General features: G+C 35.6%; 1 protein-coding gene across 3 annotated transcripts in view; it reads right to left on the bottom strand.

Annotated features, from left to right (window-relative positions):
• The window catches only part of CSMD1 (CUB and Sushi multiple domains 1), a 1092404-nt gene that overhangs the window by 403927 nt on the left and 664971 nt on the right, over positions 1 to 23506 (bottom strand). For all 3 annotated transcript variants that reach the window (XM_039385566.1, XM_039385564.1, XM_039385565.1), the window contains exon 6: positions 6164 to 6276. In XM_039385566.1, coding sequence (XP_039241500.1) covers positions 6164 to 6276 — 113 coding nt within the window. The remainder of the gene's footprint in view (positions 1 to 6163; positions 6277 to 23506) is intronic.

Here is a 23506-nt window from a genome sequence, read left to right as displayed (position 1 = left end):
AGGACTTCATATTCAACAGTGTTTGTGTTAATCACAGAAAAGAATGGCCAAGAGAGATGATGGATTACCATCTTGTTGACTTTTTCACATCAAGATGGTTTATTCTCTTGATAATAAAATTTAGCAAAATACAAATTATTGTCTCAGTACCATTTTAAAGGAAAAATACATATTCAGCATCACTTAAGAGCTAGAAAATAATAGGTTTTTCTGGCTTTCTGATTTTATCAATTGCTTTTACAAATTTTATTTCTGAAATTTACTCTAAATAACAATTATAAATGAAACCCCTGATTTAAAGTACCAAGGAAATACTGCAAATTCTTTTCATTTATTTGCAACATCATTTCTAGGGGTTTACTGAATATGTAGGAAGGATAGACGCACATTTATATGCAAACTCAGCGAACTATGAAAATTCGTTGAAAGAAGTAGCAATTGCAAGTTGATTTTATATTACTTCACTCATAGTTTTTCATTAGCACATGTTTATTTCAGCAGCCTCTATTATATTCATTGTTTGACTTCAGGATTATCTATTTGTTAAATCCTGAATTATTGAAGGTAGTCAAACACAACAGATCGATAACTTCTGGTACATAATTATCAAAACAGCTAGTACCCTTTTGAACCTCCCTGAAAACTTGCCAAAAATAGCATACTTTATTCCAAACACCCTACAAGAGAGGCCTGAGTTACTGTGAAACACACCCAGTAATCATGTTTTGGAAACTTTCTATTCTATTTTTAGGAATTTTGAAATAAATATTTAACTTAAGCAGATTACTTTTAGCTGTACAGAAAAAAGCATTGTGGTTTTTTTCCCTCTTAAATAGAAACTAGAAATATTAAAACAACCTACTGTTCTGGAAATAAGCAAAAGCTAAGCAAGCATAGTGTACACGCCGTAAATATGCAAAAGCAGGGGATTCATTATCACACCTTTTAAGTCATCCTGTGTACATTGATAAGCTTTGTTTCTGGGAAGTGCTAAGCTTTCATCTCCTTGTGAACCTGTTAATGATACTTCACCTCTGGGGAATTCATGTATTTGTGAAGCACTGGCATAAGACAAATCATAACTCTGCTACTCCCACTGAATATGAAAGAATCTTTGTGTATCAGCACAGGTCAAGGTAGAGGAATGGAAAAGAAAAAGAAATTAATAACTAAATGAATTGTAACATCTCTTCCCCCTAGGACAATGCTACTAAGGAACAAGGCAGAACAAGAACTGAATCAGATTGTATCCACTGGGAGTGTTGATTTCGATGAGACCAAAGTTGCTGGTATGGGAGACATGAAGCAGACAAGGCAAATCACGTCGCTGCACTTTAATTTGTTTTTGTGGTTTTCAGGGCCATTTAAAACCACGTCTCCTTCTGACTAGGAACTCTGAAACTATGAAAAAAAATTCCATAGATACACAGAGAAATTGGGACATTAATATTTTTATTGATGAAATCAATGTTAAAAGACCAAAAATCAGAAGAAAGCAACAAGGTAGGTGGGGTGAAGAAAAACAATAAACACCAAAACAAACCCTTCACTCTATACCCAATTAATTTTAAAAATATTCTTTAAACTTCTTCTCTAATCTGATGGAAGATGGGACAATAAATATGATGCAAGGGGAAATCCAAATACCCACCATTTAGATACATCTTTTAGATTACATTGTTTTATTTAGACATTCAGCTTGCCAAGCATTTTAAAATTACATATAGTTTTAACACTGCATATAGTTAATGCATTCAAGTGTGCAATTCTAGTACACTGCTTTAATTTTTTTCTTGTTAGTGAGCTGGTTTTCTTGACCATGTTAAAAATGGGGCATTAAATATTGCAAAACATGCAAGCTTAGAAAGATCTGAAAATTTTGCTGAACAAATAATTGACTATACATAGCTTTAAATCAAATTGGTAGTTCCAATACTTAATGAAATAGATTATAATAATTCTGCCTGTCTGATCGAAGACCAAACAAAGAAAAGAAAATTAAATTGCCTACTTATTAGTATTAGTTTTGGCTGGCTGGAAAAGGCCAAGTTACAGCTATAATATAGCTATGATAACTTGATTATAAATAAGATATAAATTTGATATGAGTTGAAAAGATCGATTAAAGTATCTGTATGCTAACTGTATAAAAAGTCTGATAATCTGAATTCTTACTAGGAAAAGAAAAAAAAAGTCTCTTATCCCATCATTGTTCAGAGGTGTGATTGCTGCCTTCAATATTGACTTGCTTTTGAAAAGCCGGTGAAGTTGATAGGTGTGTTAGGTTAGGCAGTAACAAGTTCACCTGTGCACACACAGAGGAGCACAGGGAGGTGACAGTGGATGGCAGAGACAAAAACCACCTCACCCTGGCTCCTCCAGGACCATCACAAGTCCATCTCCACAATGGCAGAAGAAATGCAGAGAATTCTGGGCAAGTAGGGGAACCCGAATACCAATGTGGAATCCAACCTCTATCCTGGCCTCCCCAGGGCTATCCCTGGTGAGACCCAGCCCACAGAGCTGGGGGATAGCTCACACTAGGAGCTCTCCTGTCACTTCAGAGGCTGAGGGGGGTGCCTGCCCAGGAATACAGGGCTCATTTTGGGGTACAAGGGAAGAGCATTTTGGGATTGCACAAGGTTAATTACGGAGTATTTAAGGATAATAATATCAGGGAAAGGGATGGATTCAGGTGCTTCGGGGTAGTACACATATGAAAAGTACAGGAATAAAGTAATGGTAGGGGCTGGTTGCATGTAACAAGGGGCTGGTCATTATGCTTATGTGACCAAGCCCTGTGTAGTGGCTGTACCTGTAGTGGCATGGCTGCAGGGGTGGTTTCTGTGAAAAGCTGCTAGAAACTTCTCCCATGTTGGAGCCAATGCTAGCCAGCTCAAGACAGATCTGAAGCTGGCCAAGGCTGATCAGTGATGGGATAACACATTTGAGCAGGGAAAAAGTTGCTGTGCAACATAAATTGCAGCTGGAGAAAGGAGTGACAATGTGTGAGGGTCAAGCCTGTTTTGCCTGTGACAGCAACACAATGTTTTATCTTTCCTGTCCTGCTGGGGTGTGGAAGTGATTGACTTGGTGGACACCTGGCATCCAGCTAAGGTCAACCCCCCCCCGACTTTATGATGCAATCTGCAAATGGACAAGCTACTGCTTTTTGAGGAATATCTTGTGATTTTGTTTTGTGAATAACATTTATATCTGACAGCTATTAAAAAAACCCCTATATGTTATTAAGACTCAAAAATACAATAATTTACTATCTGGCAAGGCACAATAGGCTGCTTTAATTTAATATCTGAGGACTGCAATCAAAATTACAAATTCTTCTATTTTCCCAAAACAATAGAGACTATTGTTCTTGTGTAGCATAATTATACACCTTCATCACACAGACATGATTGAACAATGCAAATAATCACAAAAAGACAGCACAGACTGACTTTAAAGGACTGTTCCTTCTAAAAAGAAGCAAAAGGAGAAAGTAGTCTAAGTAATGTTAGAAAGTAGAGTCCTGAGTGCCCTGAGGACAGTTGTCCAATATTTAGGATCTCTGGGAAACTAGAACAATCAAAAAGATTCTTACGATTTGGTCAGACTGGTAATGGGGACTTGTCTATTGGTACAGTGAGTGTTAAATGGTTACTTCAAAAGAATCTACGTATTTACTATAACTGTCTCAAAGACAGGATAGTTCAACTACATATCAATCCCAACTATGTTTTTGTATTCTGGAACTATTGTAAATAGTTGCTCATAAGGAAAATGTCTCTCAGAGGTCTCAGAGTCATAGAGCCTACACTGCAGGATTTGCCCAGATGACAAATATAAAAGTTGTGTCTGGAGGCAGTCAGATATTTAAGGCATCCTTTTTCATTGCTAGGTCTTTTTCCAGAAAACTAGGTCATGTATGTCACAAGAGGTTTTTTGGTGATTTGTTTGTTTGGTTTTTTTAATGATCAGCTCAAATAATTGTTTAACTCAAGAAAAGCACCTAAGATGGAAATATATGTAAAAGTTGAATTTTAGCAGAAAAAAGTTTCTCAAAACAAAAACATGGTGGAGAGGCTGAGAGAGCTGGGAAATTTTAGCCTGGAGAAGAGAAGGACTGGGGGTAGCAGGAGTGAATCTGATTGGCGTGTATTAATATCTGAGAAGATGAGAGGGTGTAAAGAAGGTGGAGACAGACTCTTCATGATGATATGCATTGGCAAGACATGAAGCGATAAGCAAAAATTGAAATACAGGAAATTCCACTTGCAAATAAGTGAAAACTTTTTTACTGTGAGGGTAAACACTGGGATAGGTTGCCCAGAGAGGTTGTAGAGTCTCTAATCTTGGAGGTATTCAAAATCCACCAGACACAGTCCTGGGCAGCTTTCTTTGGGTGACTTTTCTTTGAGGAGGGCACTGGACTAGACAAGCTGCAGAAGTCTCTTCCAATCTGTGTTATTATGCAATTTGTGGTACTAGTAGACTAGTCTAGCCGTAAACACTGTTACTTCTGCTTAAAAGCTGTTAGATTAACCAGCTTTTTATACGACTCTGAATTTTCATCCTATGTGTCACTTTCTCCCAGGTTTTAACACAGTTTATATCACTAACATGGGAATTTGTTTAATTGTAATTGAGCCTCATAAGATAGAGGGCTGTGGCTCACGTAATTCAGATCTCTGTATTTAATACAGTAAATTTTATAAAACTGCATTTCAAAAGAATTAACTTCAGAAAGGAAATTTCTGTAATTGTAAGAATCTGAATTGCAATAAGAAACTTCCACTTGTCATTCACAGGCTATGTTCTACATCAGGGAAGTTTACACTTACACCCAATACTTCATGTATTATGCGGAGCAACAGATATACATCTGAAATAATGATCTCCCCAGATATTTCCTAAAAGCTTTAACTTCATGGTAAGTATTTGCCTAGAGATAAGATATATTGAAAAAGAACAAAAGCTATTTTCCCATGTATGTTACTTTATACCAAACTTCCCCTTTTTATCCTGTTGATTCGTAGTTTTCTGGTGCATTAGCAAGATGAGTCACATTGTTTTTGTGATCTCCAGTTAACAGGCTTAAGGCACAGAGTTAACATAAGCAGTGCATTTAAATTCATAGTCACCAATAGTGGTATTATATATGCATCCTTGGTAAACTTTGAAAAAATAAGTTCTAAGTGCAAAAGATCACAGAATTCATACTTGTCTTGAGCTGCCACAATGAAATGAAATTTCACTTTTTTTTTTTCTACCAAAATAGTAAAAATATTTTTAAAACTAAACGAATTATGTATGTTAAATGCTTTTGTTGCACATGTATGTCATAATCACCAGAAACATATATTTGTTGCAGTATGTTTGTCATTTCTAAAATAATAGAGGTCCTAGAGTTTCATGGAAAAAAGAAAGGTCTAAAGTAATAAATGATATCATGGTGTGGGAGGTAAAAGGGTTGAAACAACTTATATAAGTGCAGAATTTAAAAGTAAGATAAATTAAGAATCTCTTTTACTTTCAATATAACTAACATGTCTTTCATCTTGAGTAGTGATTTATGAAGTACAAAAGTAAAAAAAGAAGACATTCAAAAAAATTGCATTTTAAAAAGTATCTAGGTGAACATAAGTAGAAATTGACAGCAACACTGACATCCTTTTGTCTTCTTTTAAAGTTTTATATGGAAATCCGTGTAAGAGCCTGAAATATAATTTGTACTATACTATGGTTAAGTCAAATTTCCAAATGATGAATGTAGTTTTCGAATAAGAGTTAGATTTTGAATAACGAAGGAAGACAATGTTTAGATGGCAGTATGCCTTTGTTTGAATTGACTTTCTGCAAGTTGCATTCCAGGCATGTTTTTAAAGCAAAGATCAGACTGAATGCAAAGCAATTTAGACAAAATGAGCAAGCAAATATATACTTAGAGCAAACTGCATTGTGAAGCACACATATTTCTCCCAAAAGTAAATCCCTAGAGATGTCTGATCACACAAGGATAAGAGATACTCAGCGTAAGAGCAGTAGTAGTATGAGTCAGCTGTTTACTACAAGCCTGATATTTAAACAAATTTTCAAATTTACCCCACTTTAGTGATGCTTAAAGGTAAGGAATTTTTTTGCTGAACTTTTATAGGTTTCCTACCTTGAAACTGAGCATTAAATCCCTTTCGTCGGTGATTGCTGTCAGACGTAAAATGGAGTCGTAACCAGTTCTTACTGCTGATAACAGGAGAAGGTAGATTCATGCCAGTCAACCTGGAAAAAAAGTATCTAGTATTAATGATAAAAAAAAAATCAGGTGGACACTACTTAGAAAAAAACCCACCAGATTCAAAATATGTTGACTGCAGTGATTCACTATCATCTCATCTCAATGTATTACTAGTTAAGTAACTATTATTCTGTAAGAAATGTGAAGATTTTTTTTCCATTACACCTATCCATTTTATGATCAAAAGTTGTATTTCCAAACTATTTTTTCATGAATTAAAGAGGAAAAACAGTCTTGTATCAAAATATTAACCACAAAATAATCATATTCAATTATCACAAAATCTCTTCATTTGTCTTCCTGCTGTGGCAGTTACCTCATGGGAAGCCAAATCTCAGGTATTGAGAAATGATAAATAAGGGTTATAGACGCTAGTTAATGTTAAACTTGGATGGCAAATTATTGATATGAACTGTCCTGCTACAACTGATGTTGTGTACATTAAGTCCTACCCCCATTTAATGAAAAAAGAGAAGTTTAAGCATAACTGAATGCAGGCCAACCAATTTGCACTGTGGTATTATGAAGAGTGCACACAGGGATTTTGTCTAATACAGGCAACAGGCCTTTGGAACACATTGGATCATTCCAAAGTCATTAATTACATCACACCATTTATTAATATGAACACACTTGAGTAGCTATTGGGGTGCCTGATATGGTGCAAATTAATGTCTTAGTTTACCAGATGGCTTTTTTTGTTTTTCATAACCATGCTCCAGGTTTCAGATTTAGCTTTTCTTTTCTGAATAACTCTGGAGGACTACACAAAATAAATTTCTCCTTTTCAAAAATGTCGATTACTTGAAACAAAACTCAAACCTATTAATATCAGAAATTCTCAGCTAAAATATAAAATGTGTGAGTTCAGATTTGCCAGTACTAGAGTAGACACAGTTCATATTAATGGAGCTAAAAAAACTCCAAACTGAAATGGGATTTAGTCTCTCTCTGATATTAATATGGTGACATAGATGCTTTTTTCCTTGACAGTATGAAATTCCAGAGTTTCATTAAGTAGTCCAGATTACTAGGAAACTCATCATGTATGTGGTTTCACTCACCCCTCTGGGGCTGGAAATGTTGGTCCCAGGTGAGTTTCCAATGCAGGGCCAATCGGAGCTGCCTTTAGCCCCTGTGAAATTAGTATATTACAACAACCGGGAGGAAGTTGTTGGCAGAGAGAGAATCGAAGCCAAGAAAGAGAGAGAGAGGAGAGAGGCTGACGGGCCCCTTGCGGGGCCCAAGCCCCTCTTCTCCCCCCCCAGCTGGGCTGCAGGGGGCCCAGAACAGTATCAAAACTGGACTGGGAGCTGTGGCCAAATGCCAGGGGGTTTTCCCCCACTGCCCTGGAGAGGCGATGGAGTGGGGCTTGAGAGGCCAGCTGGGGGCTGGAACCAGGCCCCCTGGCAGGCAGGCATAGCACTGGAGCTGAGCCAGACGGGCTGAGGAGTGGCCCGGAGTGGGTCAGGCTGATAGTCATGACCCTGGAGAAGCAGTGGCGATCGTGCAGAGCTGGAAGAATTCCAGGCAGAGGAGAGAGAGAACTTCAAGCAGTCTCGCTGCCACCTCCCCCACAATGGCAGGGGAGGGGGAGACCTGGAGCTGAGACTGAGCAATGGAGATGGGCCGAGGGGCTCGGAGGTGCCCTATGTGGGTTTGGATGAGGGCAGCTGAAAACTGAAGGATGAGGAAGCAGGGAGGAATACCCCCCCCCCGCCACGTGAAATCGAGCTGAAGCTGCAGCTGAAATAGAGAGAAACCAAACCAAGCAGGCTTTTTCTGGGTAAGGACTTTTGGTGAAAACTGTTTGGGGTATAAAAGACTGAGCAAAAACCCAGAAACCCTGCAACCTGGAGAGGAAGAGTGGACATCTTACTCTCTGGGAGGAACCTTCACAAAACAGGGAGAAAAGACTCAGAAGCTGACTCCCTGTAGCTCGTGATGAAGACCTGATGGAGCAAGTATTCCCTTGCAGCTCAGGAGGAGACCTCAGCAGAGGCCAAGCAGCTGGTAGGGGTAAAGAAGATCCCTTCCCTGATACCCCAATGAGAGAGACTTTAGCTATTGTCCTGGAGGGTTCTTCTTCTGGATTGATGTGGGAGGACCCCAGGGGTGGTAGAAATTGTATTAATACTGTGTATTTATTTGCTTTTTAGTTTCTATAGTTTTTATTCTGTTAGTAATAAATTTTGATAGAATTCCCCATGCTGAGTTGTGCCTGTCTGAGAATTTCTCTTTCACATTGAGGCAAATTGTGGGGAACTTGGAAATTGGATTTTTGAGAGCTGTGAAACCACCCCATCATGTTAAGAAATACTGATGTTGGAAAAGTCTATTTAGAGTTATGGCTGAATCCCTTTTCTTTCTGTAATGGAACAAGGTCAACACACTGAAATATAGAAATTCTTACTAGATTTCTTTCTTTCATTAGGACATACAAACTGCATCAGAGAAATTTCATTTTTATTTATGATCTCATTTACTTTATCTAGTTGTTAACAACATAAGGGACACTCAAATGTAGTTAAAAACAGCTTTGATTGAAAGAAAGGGAAGATTTACACTCTTCATTCAATACACGGCATTCAATAGTTCTTAAAGGTGTTGGTCAAAACATTCCATCCTATATGCTTCTACATATCACACAAATGGACTTTTATTTATAATTTATATATTCTTTCATATGCTCTTTAAACCATTTTAGAGCACCACTCTAAATATTACTAACTACCAACTGGCATTTGCTTTTTCAAATCTACTTAGAATTTTAGTGTACCTGTAGAAAGTACTAAACAATTAAAAGAAAAAGAAAAAGTAAAACCATATGTGGAAAACCAAAACTATATCTTTGCTAGTACCTCCTAGCTATTGACAAAATGTATGCCAAATCTAAAACTTTTTGCTATATATGGGCTGCAGTTCATATCACTGAACTGATAATTCATTTGTCCAAGTATACTAACTTATGTCCTAGAAATACTGTTTTGGTGGTTGGTTTTCTTTTATAAATGAAATATACATGTAGTAACATTCTATCTATCTTATCCAGAGCTCTGGATTTCAAAGCTGGCAAAACTTTGGGCTGAAATATTAAACTGTAATATGAATTATATGGTACATTAATAAAAGAATAAATAAAGATCATTATAAAAGCATGTTCAGAGCAGACATTTCCTTAGTTACCCTTCTCATTAACAGACACACAATATGCAAGATATTTTCAGATCTATGTGAACTCTGCAAGGTACAGCTAAATAGTCTCAAATCTCCCCATCATATTATGAAAGATAATGATAATGTGATCATGACACAGAGAGAGTATTTTAAACAACTTATTTTATCGGAGTTCTAATTTAGCTGTGTGATCTCTATGTTACTGAATTCTAAATAAGAATATGTTCTTTACAAGAAATGCTGTTTGTGTTTTAACTGGAGAAACTGAGAAAGCGAAATAAAGCTCAGTGGTTAATTTAGATGTAAGGCTGGTTTAGAAGCAAGTTATAATCAGTGTATAGCACATTGGTGCTTTTTTTTTCCTGTAAGGTTTTCAAAACCTCTTCACTATAGAACCCAAATTCAGAAATTACAACAAATTCTGGGAGGGTTAGACTAGAATCCTGTGGCCCACATGTGACATAAAGGTGGTGCCCCTACAAAAATGCCACTCTGTGGCATTCACCACATGCAGTGAGACTTCCCATTGAAAATTTCAGTTTCCAGTAATGGCAAATCTAAAAGTTTGTGGATACAGTGTAAAATTCCTCTATACATGTTAATTGACCATTTACCTGGAAATTCTGGAGGGCAGGAAACTCAAGCTGTGTATTAAAGAGAGAGGTGGGCATGGTTACTGCTGAAAGTGGTAGATTGCCACCTGAATTGGTACAGCAGGCAGATCTCTAACTCACACAGAAGTTGAGACAGTATAAAAAAACCTGGGTTTTTTCCCTTCTTGCTTATTTCTAGTTTGTTGTTGTTGTTGGTTTTGGTTTTTGTTTTGTTTTGTTTTAATCAGGGAATAGGAAACAAATAAACTATCCATCACACAGCAAAACACAAGAAAAAATTTAATAACATTGCAGGTGTGCTCCTCAGAGAAAAGTACAAATCAGTACTGTCAAGGAGTATTTGATTCCAGTCCCACAAAGTGGAATATTATCTCTACAGCAAATGACACAATGTGAGCGAGGGGTCCCTAAAACACACGCTCATTTGTTTTTCTGGTACACAAAATGCAACTCCAATGGCAGGGGTACATGCTTATAGCTGTTGTAGTTCACCAATAGAGAATCTGGACACCACTGCTCAACAAATTCTCAGGATCACTCTCAAGAAGGAATAATCTCTCCCAGTCCCACAAAGAACAACACAGTCCTTCATCTGAGGTTGCAGAATGACGAGGAACGTTTCCTTTGAGCTTTACCAACTGAGAGGTGCATCACATTCCACAATTTCTAAGTGCCCCTGTGCTCTGTGTGCTGGCAGTATTACCAGTGTGCTTCCTCTGACTCACTCTAGCCTTTACTGTTACATGCTAAATTTTTATATTAACTGAGTATTCATGGAAAACAAGTAGTTTGGTTATGTCCATACCAGTAAATTGAACAGTGGCACTTTATATCAATTCCTGTTTGAAAGTCTACACTATTAAAGCTTGCAACAACAAATCATGGAATCTTAGAATCATAGAATTGTTTGGGTTGGAAGGAACCTTAAAGCTCATCTGGTTCCAGCCCTCTGCCGTGGGCATGGACACTTTTCCTTAGACCATGTTGCTGAAAGCCCCAGCCAACCTGGCCTTGAACATTCCAAGGAATGGGAACTCCACATTTTCTCTGGGCAACCTGTTCCAGTGCCTCACCACCCTTATTACAAAACTATTCTGCCCATGACAGAGGAATGCTCCCTCGACCTTTCATGGGATCAGTGTAGGAAGTAGTCTAAACCACAGGGTCCCAATAGGCACTGGGAATGTGACCACCCCTTCTGAGTTTTTCAGGAAACACTAACAGGCATCACGAGGTTAGGTTGTTCTGAAAGCAAAAGCGCTACCAAAGCAAAGTTTTCTTTATTGAAAATGCACACACATAGTATTAATTCCTGATGCATATGAATATAAATAGAGTAATTTTATCTCAGATTAGGTATTAACTCTAAAATCAGATGAAAGCTTGGAACTTCTTTGTATCAGACAAATTATTTAGATAAGGTAAAACACCCATATTTCTTTATATCAATTTCTCCTTAGAAGCATTCATGTTTTGATCTTTATTAAAGATTTCTCCAATGCTGTCTAAAAAGAATCTTGAAAGTTTCTCAGTTCTTTTTAACTGAAGACATTTATTGTACAGGAAGTAATACAAAAGAAATTAAATTTTTCAGATATGTTTGAATTCTGCCTCTGCCATGAAAAAAGTAATGCTCTTTTGAAACTGATTTTAGGGCCTAGCATAGATAGTCTTAAAAATCTGCCCTAGCCTTGGATAGAAGAAGTGATATCTAATCTAAATTACATTAATCAAGTTTTTAATAAACAAATAGACATATGTATATATAATGTTATTTGGGCATTTTCTGGAAATACTTGGTCTGCTTTGCAGAGTGTTGAGATTTCATCTTCTGTACTGATGGCAGCCAGGCCCCCAGCTTCTAGGATCGGCGGGTTAAAACTCGATGTCACTTAGACAAGTGACATGTTTCAATGCTCTGGGCTAAACACGATTTGAGGCCATGCAGTGAAGAAGGATTGAAGGAAGCATTAAATAGCTGTTTATTCACTGAGTATCAAACACACAGTGACCTGTTAAAGAGAAATCCCATGGGAGGAAAAAACCAAATAGAAAATAATTTTTCAAATAAAATGGTAAGGCAATGCATTTACCTGAGGACTCAGGATAAGACTGCACAGGGAATCTAAAATCTCTAATTTCTGCATACCAAATGTTGCACTGTGGTCTATGGAACAAGACAGACTTGCGGGGAATTCCTGTGTGTGCTGACTGTTACAGCATCATACAGAACTAAAGGGTAAGGTTTTGAGAGCTTTATAGCTATATTAGTATCATACTACACCTCTGCTGACAAGCACTGCTTCTTATAAGAAACAATGAGAAATAATTAAACCACCTCTGCTCTTCTTCTAGATCTGAACACAGTCAGGTTGCAGCAGGATCAGAGATGGCAGAGGAAGCTCTCTTTCTGTTTTTCATGTTATACTACTTTAAGTAAAGTTTTAATTTTTATTCTTATTCCCTCATTTCCTCACACAGACACTAATCTACTGTTTATACACGTAATAAGACTTTCTGTTTCCATGCGGTAATATTGTCCTTATGTATAGTATGTCAGATAGAGAAGCAAAATGTTCTTTGAAATCTATTGCATTATTAAGAGTTTGTGATAAGTTTTATTAAAATTATTAATAACAGGTTTGTCACCGAAATAGTCTTCCTCTGGTTAAGATTTTCCAGTAGTTATTCTTTGACACAAATTCAGGTATAGAAAAACTACTTTACATGTAATTAAGAGAACTAACCTACAGAGGAGCAATTTTGATGTTGGATCTGCTAATGAAATAATATAATACTTTTGTCTGAACAAATAAACCAAATCTTCTTTCTTTAACAAGGTTCTTGACGTTGTTTTGGATATAACCAAGAGATAATCTATTCTTGTCTTAGAAAACTACTGACACTTTAGTTTCATGACATTGAAAATGCAGGGAAGAATTAGAGTGGGTTTTGTCAACTCATTTATCCTTATCCTTCTAATTTGGCTACTTTCCCCATTTTGTAGTAAGCCAAATATGTATATGGTTGAAGTAAAATTATTTGTTCAAAAATAAAAATAATAAAATAATAAAATATAGTAAAATAATAAAAAATAAAATTAAATTAATCAAGTCTAAACAAAATGAGATTTGAAAATACACCTGTATAAGGACTAACTCAGATTAAAAAACTATGTAGAGGTCCTCCAACAAATCTATTATGCATCAGTTTTGAATACTTCTGCTATTTCTATATTCACCTAATCAAATAAGTATTTATATTTTCTAGGATGTTTTTATTTATTTATTTATAATTTAATTATTTTGGAAATAATATAAAACATTTAATGAGTTTCCATAACACCTCTCTGGGTTAGGAGATGAAGAAAGAAAACTGCACCCTAATTTTCAATTTACAGCTAACTTCCATTTTTATGTTAAAGAATATACATATGAGCATGCCTGCAGATGCATGTCCAAACAACAACTTTCAAGGATCCTCACTTACTACTTGACAAAATAACAGGAGGGAGTTCACAAAGGGGTAAATTATGATGGTTGCAGCAAATAAATAAATAAATAAAGACAATGTATATGGATATGTGTGTATATATATTCTGTCTGTATTACATACAGTCTATATGTAAATATCTATATTTTATATAGATATATGAAAAAAGAATGTTAGAGGTTTATTGCCTTAAAGTCACTGTAACACCAGGATAGCCAAGGCTGTATCTGGTAGCAACCAAAAGCAAGTAATGAGCTGCATTAGCTCTAAGTGAACATGTCGCTTTACAAGCTGTGTTTGGGGGTTCATGTGAAGTGAAACACACATACTGTGGCTGCAATTTCACAGAGATGAGATACTCTGACAAGTGGCTGCTGCCTAAAAGCAGCCATGTGCTGTGCTTTTCTGTTCTTCCTCCTCCCGCACTTTACTACTTTTTCCTTAATCCTTTGCTTGTATTGCCCCTCCTCATATGTATCAACTTTGACTCTTGCTGGAATTTCTGTGATCTTATTTAGACACTGTAATGGCAGAAAATTATCCACTCCTCCCCATCCCTCCAGCTGAGACGTCTGTGTGCTATTTTTTAAATTGCTCATGGAAAGGAGAAACAAGTCAGAGCTGGCACAAATTTAGCGTCAGGAGCACGGGAAAAGTAAAGTGACAAGGAGACTCACTGCACCCTGTGGAGCCACAGATCACCACAGGGGGAAAGGAAGAATTTATAGATAAATATAAATTAGGGGACAACTCAACAAAATATAAGAGGGGATAGATAGCATAACAAGAAGACTATTTGCAATACCAATTAAGTGAAACAATACTTATTATGCTTGATAAGTGAGACCAGGCTATCTTTTAAACAAGAACTACCAGTTTAACAGAAAAAGTGTAATCCTCTCTTAATTATGTAGAATTTGAAATAAAAGACTGTTTATAACAGCTAACACAATCTATAAGGAAATGGTCCAAAAGTGGGGAGAGGAAGAGAGGGCCCATGTGAGATATTTCTCATTCAAAGTAATTAGATCAAGCCTGAATTTTCTCTCCCTTGTTCACCTGTTTCCATAACCATGTGGTGTTGTGACGCTGTGAATAAATACTTTAATTTGCATTGTACCTCAATACGGCCTGGGACAAGAATGAATTCAAATGAATGGACAAGTTTTTGGGTGAGGTTTTTTTCACCCTAACTTAAAGAAATAGGAGGACCTTAGCAAATCTTAGCTTGCTAAGTGCCCCCAGATGCTCTCCTGAGAATTGTTCAGGAAAACATGGTATGTCCCTGGGAAGCTGAATGAGGCTGACAGAGCTGTTTTCAGGTGAGTTAGGAAAACTAATGACTAGGAGTAATACAGAAGGCTTTTGCTGTACAGAAAAAAATTGACAAACACCTTAAGTCCTGAGGGATCACAAGGAGTTTGCCAGAGACTTTTATATAAAAATACTTTTGTCAATCTGGGTCTAAGAAAATAGCTTGAATGAAACCCAAAATTGATTAATATAAAAAGGATGAAAGAAAGGAAAACACAGCGGAGTAAGGGAATAAGCCCAAGAATAAGATTTTAACGAGACATTGTCAACTTCAGTGATTCAGATCCTTTAAATTGAATGGAAGCCTAAGAATGCTGCATTTTTATTTGCTCACTTATCCTTCATATTGAGAATAGAAGGTTTAAACATTAATAAATGAGAGCATGTGATGAAAGGTCCTCTTCAAAATGAAATAACCCAAAATTAAATAAAATACTATGCTCCATAATCATGTTATATGGTGTCACTGTGTAGTTATTACATTCATTAACCTCACTACTAACTTCATTGCATGGTACTTATTAACTGTTACACTGAAACACAATAATGACATATTTAAAACTAAATTATGTAATTTAATATAAAATTCTTTAAGGATTTTTTTCATTAAATAAATAAACTTATAAGTGACAAGGTCATAATCAGATAGTTTAAAATGGAAATGTAAACAGAAATATGATATATTTTAAAAAAATATTCAAATCATACACTCCCAAGGTATAGCTTAAGTTTCTTATGTTGTCTGAACAGTTTACATGTATGCTTAAAAGCCCTTTGGCCTGGTGAAATCAGGAGACACAGGCTTAATCTTCTCAAATTTCAGTTGTTGGCAATGAGTGGTCTCCATGTGGGAGAGGTTCCTTGTATAGACAATGGAGAGGAATAAGCATTTCAGAAGTGTATATTATCTGAGGTATTTTAGAATTCCACATTATTTTGTGAAGAATCTCACCTTAGAATGTGAGAGCTACGGTGAAGAGATCAGTAAATATCAACAGCTGAGCACCATCCAAGGCACAGAAATGCTATTGTAATTCAGCTTTTGGGACATGACATAACTCAGAACTTTATTCTCCAAAGACAAACCTTTTTATTATAATTTTGTGCAGAAAAGTATCCAGCCTCTTTTGTGTATTTTGTTTTACTTCACACTGGACATCATACTTGCACATACTTTGTGTTTGGCTGGAGGTTAAAGCCAAAGGCAAGATCTTTTTATGATTTCTAAGTGATGTTTGGAAAAGAGCTTTATTAAGAACACCTTGGTTTACTGATTTAACAGTGTTAGCAAATATTTTTCTTGATACTGTTGTAATATTTAGCAAACATCATAAGGACAATATTCTATGGCACTCTGAATGGAATATTCTTCCCTTGGAAGATTATTACTGCTCTCAAACTGATAAATAAAAGAGCATAATTCCTTATATGTCTAGGTTTTTTCTGATATATGGCTTTCATTGTCCAGCAAAAGTGGAACATTAAGTTCTAGGACACAGCAATCAATTAGATTTTATTGTTTAATACAGTGATATTGAACCCAGGCCCTGAGTTCTGCAAGTGACTCTTCTATATCATTCAATGTGTTCTTCCATCCAGGGCCAGAGAAGGTAAGTGTAGGGTCCTAAAGTTAAAATGGAAGCTATCCTGACAGAAAACAAAAATTTAAAACAAACTCACAATTGAAAAATATAAAATTAAATTGTAGGCATTTTTACTGCTACGAATATACAATAATCGAACACTTCAGAGATAAAATTCTGCTTTAAAAATTCATCTCTAGTTGAGTGCAATTATTAATAGCTGCAATAATAAAATATAGGTCTTACAACACACATAGTATTCAGTTTAGGACAACTGCAGGTATATTGTTTTTACTGCAATTATCCAGATAGGCATTTTTGTTGACATTCTGAAAACTCCAGATTTTCTACTGTGTTCATATTAATCCCATAACAAATTCTTTAGTGTCCCATACAGGGGAAACTTTAAATTCTTCAATGAAATATGGAAATTGCTAACCTAAAAAGGAGTTGCCATTTTTTTCCATTAAAAGCAAAGACTTTCAGTTATTGTGAGCTATTAGTATAGGGTTAAGATCTGAAAAGATGCATTCCAAAAAGCAACTGTATGAATCAATGGCCAGTAGCCATCCATCTTATTATAACTGTTCTCGAAAAGTCATTTAAATTTTATAAAGCCAATATTTATTGTAGATATAATGGGATTCTTTAAGTACATGAGAGACCTACTATACTTCTGTGATGAAAAAGACTTTTCTGTACTACTATATAATATCTTGTCATTTGTGCCTGGTTCTGTAAGATTTTCAAAATAAACTAAATTGAATATACAAATATAATTAATTGAAAAATGTTTTTCCATTCAGTGCAATTAATTTAATTTCATTACTTTAGTAACTGTTCTCCAGTTATGTATTTTATTGGGTGAGCTGTTCTTTTTAAGGAAAGATTTCAGATATCCCATTTGGCTTTGTTATAAAATAACTAAGGAAAAACAGAAATCCAGGAAAAAAACCCACCTGATTGAAAAAGTCATATCTAAAAATTTATTATTTTTCTTAGGTTTTCATTTGCAGAAGTCACATTGTCTGTTCTAAGAAAAAACTCCACACATTTCTGTATTTAAAAATCTCAGTCCATATGTGGGGATGTTTAGCAACAGTCTCTAAAAGATGAATGTGCAAATATTTTGAAGAGCTCTTCTAGACTGTGCCTTTCTGCAGTGATTATTTGGAATGAGTTTAGGATTAATCTATCTGACATGTTAGATAATAGCAAATAATGAAAATCTCATAATTGTTTCTCTATCTTCTTTTATGATCTCCTATTATTAATTTCTTAGCCTATAAATCAGTGAAATCCTGTTATCTTACAATAAATTTAAACTATATCTGTTAAAAGAAAACAACCCCAGTTACAGACTGGGAGGGAAAGGAGGTGTTAATAGACAAAACTGCAAGTCTTCCAAGGATACATCTGTACACAGCTTAACTCAGTTTCTTGGGGAAAAAAACCAAAAAACCACAACACAAAACCAACAACAAAACAAAACCAAAACCCAAAAGTCAAACCAACCAAACAAAACCTAACAAAAACAAACAAACAAAAAAGAAACACCTTTGTACATTTCCTCTTAAGAACGTTTTCATACTACAGCCATACCTGAGGCCCCCAGCACAAAAAAGACCTGTTAGAGTAGCCATGAATATTATCAGACGGCTGGAACACCTCTCCGGTGAAGATAAGCTGAGATGGCTGGGGTTGTTCAATCTGGAGAAGGGAAGGCTTCAGGAAGACCTGAAGCCTTTCAGCAACTGAAGAGAGCATTTAAGAATGACGAGGTCAAACTTTTTAGCAGGGCCTGTTGCAATAGGACAAGGGGTAATGGTTTTAAATGAAGGAGGGTCAATTTAGATCAGATACAAGACAGAAGTTTTTTACAATAAGGGTGGCACAGGTGTCCCAGAGAAGTGTTGGATGCTTTATTCCTAGAAACATTCTAAGGTAGGACGGGGCTCTGAGCAACCTGATCTAGTTGAAGATGTCCCAGCTTATTGCAGAGGGGTTGCACTAGATGTCCTTTGAAGGTCCCTTCCAACTCAAACTATTTTATGATTCAGAAAAAAAACCAAAACCCAACAAACAAACACAGAAAAACCCCAAACCCTACATACTATACCTTGAAATTGAATTTAATTTGTGTCCAGGATTTTCCTGTTTTAACTCTCCATTATCTGATAATTATATAATTTATCTTTTAACTCTTTTACTTTCAAAACTTGTTGGGTGAAAGGTTATTTATTCATCTTTCTTCGTATTGAAGAAATAGAGTTAGTAGAAAATATTCTCTATCAAAAATGACTCACAGATACAGCTCCGTCCCAACAGAAAAATTAACTTACTTTTAGACCATGATATTCTATATTAGTATTAAAGCTTTATGTCTATATTTAAGGAAAAATAGAGACCATTAAAACAAGAAATGATATCTCAATTGAACCCTTCTTTATAGAGCTACTACAAATAATAGTTTATTTCCAGGCGCACTCTATGTTGAATATATCAATGTAAATAAACAGTCCAGCCTTCATCTGACTGAAGAGACAAGGCAACTCCAGATCAGACTATATGGAGTGATTATTACTAAATTACGATGCAATTTTGAAAATCCCTGATCTATACTGAATTCCTGATGAAGTCTATAAGAAAACCTCGTGCAGTGAACTTGCAACATTAGCTCTATCTGGCACTAGGAGATTCTTCATGTTTATAAAAAAGACTGTGAAATGTTTCTGTCTGAGAACACTGAAAATAGAAAGGGTTTTGTGTGTTAAGTTTTAATGTTTCATCAATTCACTGTGTAACACAATGTGTTTGCTAAGATGCTGTCTCAGCATCTTTGAAAGTATTGTTTTGTTACTTCAAATAGACATAGTTCAGAATTCAAGTTAATAATTTGAAAATTTGAGGGTGATCAGCAAATACACTACTTGGATGAAATACTGGCATGACTACAGCCAAGTAATGATAACACTCGTAACATTAAAAAATACAACTAAACTAGCCCACCATGTAGGTATAAGCCTGTATTCTTAGTATTTCTAAAATGCAGATTTTTCCTTGGGATCAAAGCTTTGTGCAGGTCTATCACTTTTTTTCTAAGGATGTTAAACAATTAGACAAATAACACTGTATGTACTCATTTCAGTGACGGAACGTGTTTCATTGATACTCTCAAGTGGTAAAAATTGCCCTTGCTGGGTTTTGCTGATATTTGGATAAACCTTTAAATTAAAGCTTTTTCTGCCAATTCTAAAATGTATCTTGATTTAGAGCTAAGGTAAATGTTTACATCCATAGTATATCTTGACAAGCAAGGTGACTTACCTACATTTTTAACACATATTTTTCCTTACATTGACCATATTACTTTGTACTTCTGGTGGATCATTAAGTAAAAGCCTCTGACTTTCTTGTTTTGTTAGGCTATTCTAAGCGGCAAAACTATTTCCATTTGAAACACAAATTTTTGTCCCAGTAATAAAGGTACTGGGGAATAACACAATTTTCTAGTAATATAATCCCAACTGTGTTGTTTGGGTTTTTTACCTGTTGGTCTGGTCACAGCAATTTAAGATACTGGTTGCAAACAGTAAAACTTATTGTTCCCCCACAAATACTATTTGGTAACTATCAGAAAATAACAGTAAACAGGAAGGACCATGCAACTCCCATACTTAATAAGAATTGGCATTTAGGTATCCACCTTCATAAAACTTGTCTCCCTTCTTTGAAATTATAATATAATGAAATACAGTTTCTGGGCTATACCAACAGTAGAATGTGACAAAAAGTACCTATGACATTTTGACAGAATATGTTGAATGCATCTTATCAGGAAAAAAAAATCAGCCTAACAATGAAGAATTGAAAAAAACCCCAGAACTTCCCCAAACTGATGTAAAACTTTTCCATTCTATTCTATTAAGCAGCTATATTTTACTTTAAAATATTGTTATTATGTAAAGAAAGAAACAACATATTTTGCAGAGGTTCTGGATTTACTACTTGGTAGCTTGTTAATCAGGAGTAATATGTGTTGGTTTACTAGAAAAAATATCTCCCAAATGTCATAGAAGACAAAATAAACAGTAGGGCAAGTATTTGCTCAAATAATACATATTAATTCCAAAACAAAAAGACACCCCCCCCAAAAAAAACAACTTAGTTCTGCATAGGCTGTTAATGACTGGCCTCGATAGCCTGTTAATACGTGGCCTCATAGAGTATCAGGCAGTAAATGCATTCTATTTTTGTTTATATGATTCTACTGAATTATATGTCTGTTGTATTTGCAAATAAAAACAAACAAACAAACAAACCCCAACAGCCATAGAAAAGCTAAAATGCCAGAGAAAATTGGGGGAAAAAAAGCTTCCTAAGAGATGTTTTCAAAAGAAATACCACGGACATTCTGATTCTAGATTCTAGACATAATTAAAACAGTATTAATTTCAGGCAGTCTATTGCTCATTCCAGTAGAAAAATATTTGCCATATTGGTTCTCTTGAGTGAGTAGTGGGGTGGGAGAGAGAAAACCTCTTTCAACAAATTGTAATCAGAGTGCAGGTACACAATAGCTGTTTTTAATAATGTATATTTTGGAAGCCAGGTGAATGTCTATTTATTTTTAAATTTGAGCACAGAATCTATTCAATTTCCTTACTGCTTAATGATATAACTGTCGTGAACTAGATTCTTGTCTCAGTAACACTATTCAGCTACACCACTTCCACTAGGAGGTAAGTTGCTTCTGTGTTCTCTTTCAATAGTAAATGTTTATTTTCAGTTTATCCAAATGTAGTCCTGTTCCATCAGTCAACCAGTCTTGGTCTGTGCTAAATAAGCATGGAGTTTGATAAGCAATATTGCCTGAATCAAGCCTGCTCCCAAGCTCCTTTAGGGATATTTTGGGGTTCCCAGTGAAAGTAACAATGTTTTGCTTATCTCTTTCTAACAACCAGATGTCTTCTGGCAGGAAAAAAAGTACTAGCAACAATGAACACTGTGGCATAGGTATTTTAACTGCGGCTAAGAGGCAAAACCTTTAAGGCTACCACACTGAATAGCTTAGCTAGATAGAAAGCCTGCTATTTTTAATTGCTGACATGATGAGTAATTTACTAGTCTATCAAGCTTTCCTGTATTTTGAAACTGCTTTGCGAGGTTCATTGCTTACACTACACATACTACATTCAGAGAACTTACTTTACTAATACAAGTAAACACAATTCTTTCTAAGAGAAGATACAGAATTCTAAAAATAATATTTATATTGCAGAAGAGCCAGACATTTATTATTAAAAAAAGAGAAAGATTTCATTGTGTATAGATGGTGTTTATCATAATATATGCAAGAGTTTTTTCTTTAGTGCACATACATGGGACCGTTACCTCTTGACTCGAGAAAAATAAATTCAGATATATTTTTTTGAAGAATCAGGATACAAAGGATCTTTTGTGTAGAGTAATCCTTCATTCTGAATCAGGCTACATCGACTGCAATCTCAAGAATTTTAATTTTGTGTGTCATTGGTTCACTTGCAGTGCAAAGTTTAACTTTATTAAAGCATTCCTACAGTGTCTCATAAAAATAATAGTTTTTTCAAAGGAGTCCTTAGTTTCTTAACTCTTAAATAAATTGTCAATAAATTTCATTAAGTAACATCTACAGACCATTTTAAAAGTGTCATGTTGCTGCCATTGGTTCCTTTTCACTGCTGAAATTTTTAAGTTAGATATTCCATTACTCTTCTGTGCATGTCTTCACCAAACACCTCATTTTCATCAATGTAGTTTCGCATATTTTGTTACTTCTTCACAGCAGGAAAAAATATATGAACTATGTATTCTTCTCTCCTTCCTGCAACCTTGAACATTTCATTTTAATTTCTTGCAATTAAACCAGGTTCAGATTCTAGATTAACCAACAATAGCAGCCTCAAATTGTTTGCAGCTATGGAAATAGAGTGCTAAGTTTACAGAAAGCTTCAACAGAGAGGTCAGCAAAGGAGACAAGGGAACAGTGGGACAGCCCATTAAAGTTAATTAGCTTGTTAAAGTAATTACTTTACATATTGGGCACAATACTATCATGAACTTGTTCTGATTTACTTTACATTTATTCCTTCCCTGGGAAATTTTTTCTTCACTTGTGAAAAGCTCCACCATCCACCCCCATGGAGAGAAGAAAGCATCCTTAATTCCTTCCAAAGACAAAATGTGATATTTTAAATTTTATTTTCCCTTAAAGATTGAAGTCACTTTTGACACATAGAACTTCGATGTCGGACATTAGGCTGTGGTTCAACTCAAGCCTGTAGAAACCTGCTTGTCTCATGAAAAAGATTTCACTGCAATCAATAGCATTCCAGTTTCTGTCTTCTGTGGAGTAAAGATGGCATTGCTACTGTAGCAGAAATTGTGACCAAAATGCACGTGGTACATTTTGCGGTCTATAGTATATACGACAGATAGAAAGCCGGAGTTGAGAAGTAATGGCAAGACAAGAAGCGTTTCAATATGGCTTTTAAGAGTCCTAAAAGAAAGTTAGGAAGGCATTAAAAAACTTCAGCCAACAACAACAAAAAATCCCCTGCCCACTCAGGGCACTTCAAAGTGGGAAAGACAAATCTCATGTAGTTCTTAAGATTCTTTCTGCTTTGTGTGAAGGAATGCAACTTGATCTGACTGATCTTGTGATCCAGGTGGGGGGAAAGTTTTAAGTTTAAGTGGAAAGATTTGATTAGAAGGTACGCAACAGATCAAAATCTGCAAAAGCCCAAAAATATAAAGACACTTTTCCAATGACAAAAGCTACAGAAGGGGTGAAAGGACACAAGAAAGAAAATCTCAAAATCCCCTGAGTATGTGAATATTGCTAACCAGGAGCTGCTAAAAAAACAATTTAAAATAAAATGTGTATAAAATATTCAGGAACACAAGACAGTTACCACAGAGATGTCAGCATTAATGATAACTTTTGAAACAGCAACAAAAAAATATTTTTCATTAAGAGCAAGCTACTTTAAGAT

This window comes from Pipra filicauda, unplaced genomic scaffold, assembly GCF_003945595.2.
Source record: "Pipra filicauda isolate LSUMZ 115617 unplaced genomic scaffold, ASM394559v2 scaffold41_size5083284_pilon, whole genome shotgun sequence".
In the NCBI taxonomy this organism is placed as follows: domain Eukaryota; kingdom Metazoa; phylum Chordata; class Aves; order Passeriformes; family Pipridae; genus Pipra; species Pipra filicauda.
The sequence above is the reverse complement of the archived record's forward strand: the minus strand, read 5'-3'. Positions and strand labels throughout refer to the sequence as shown.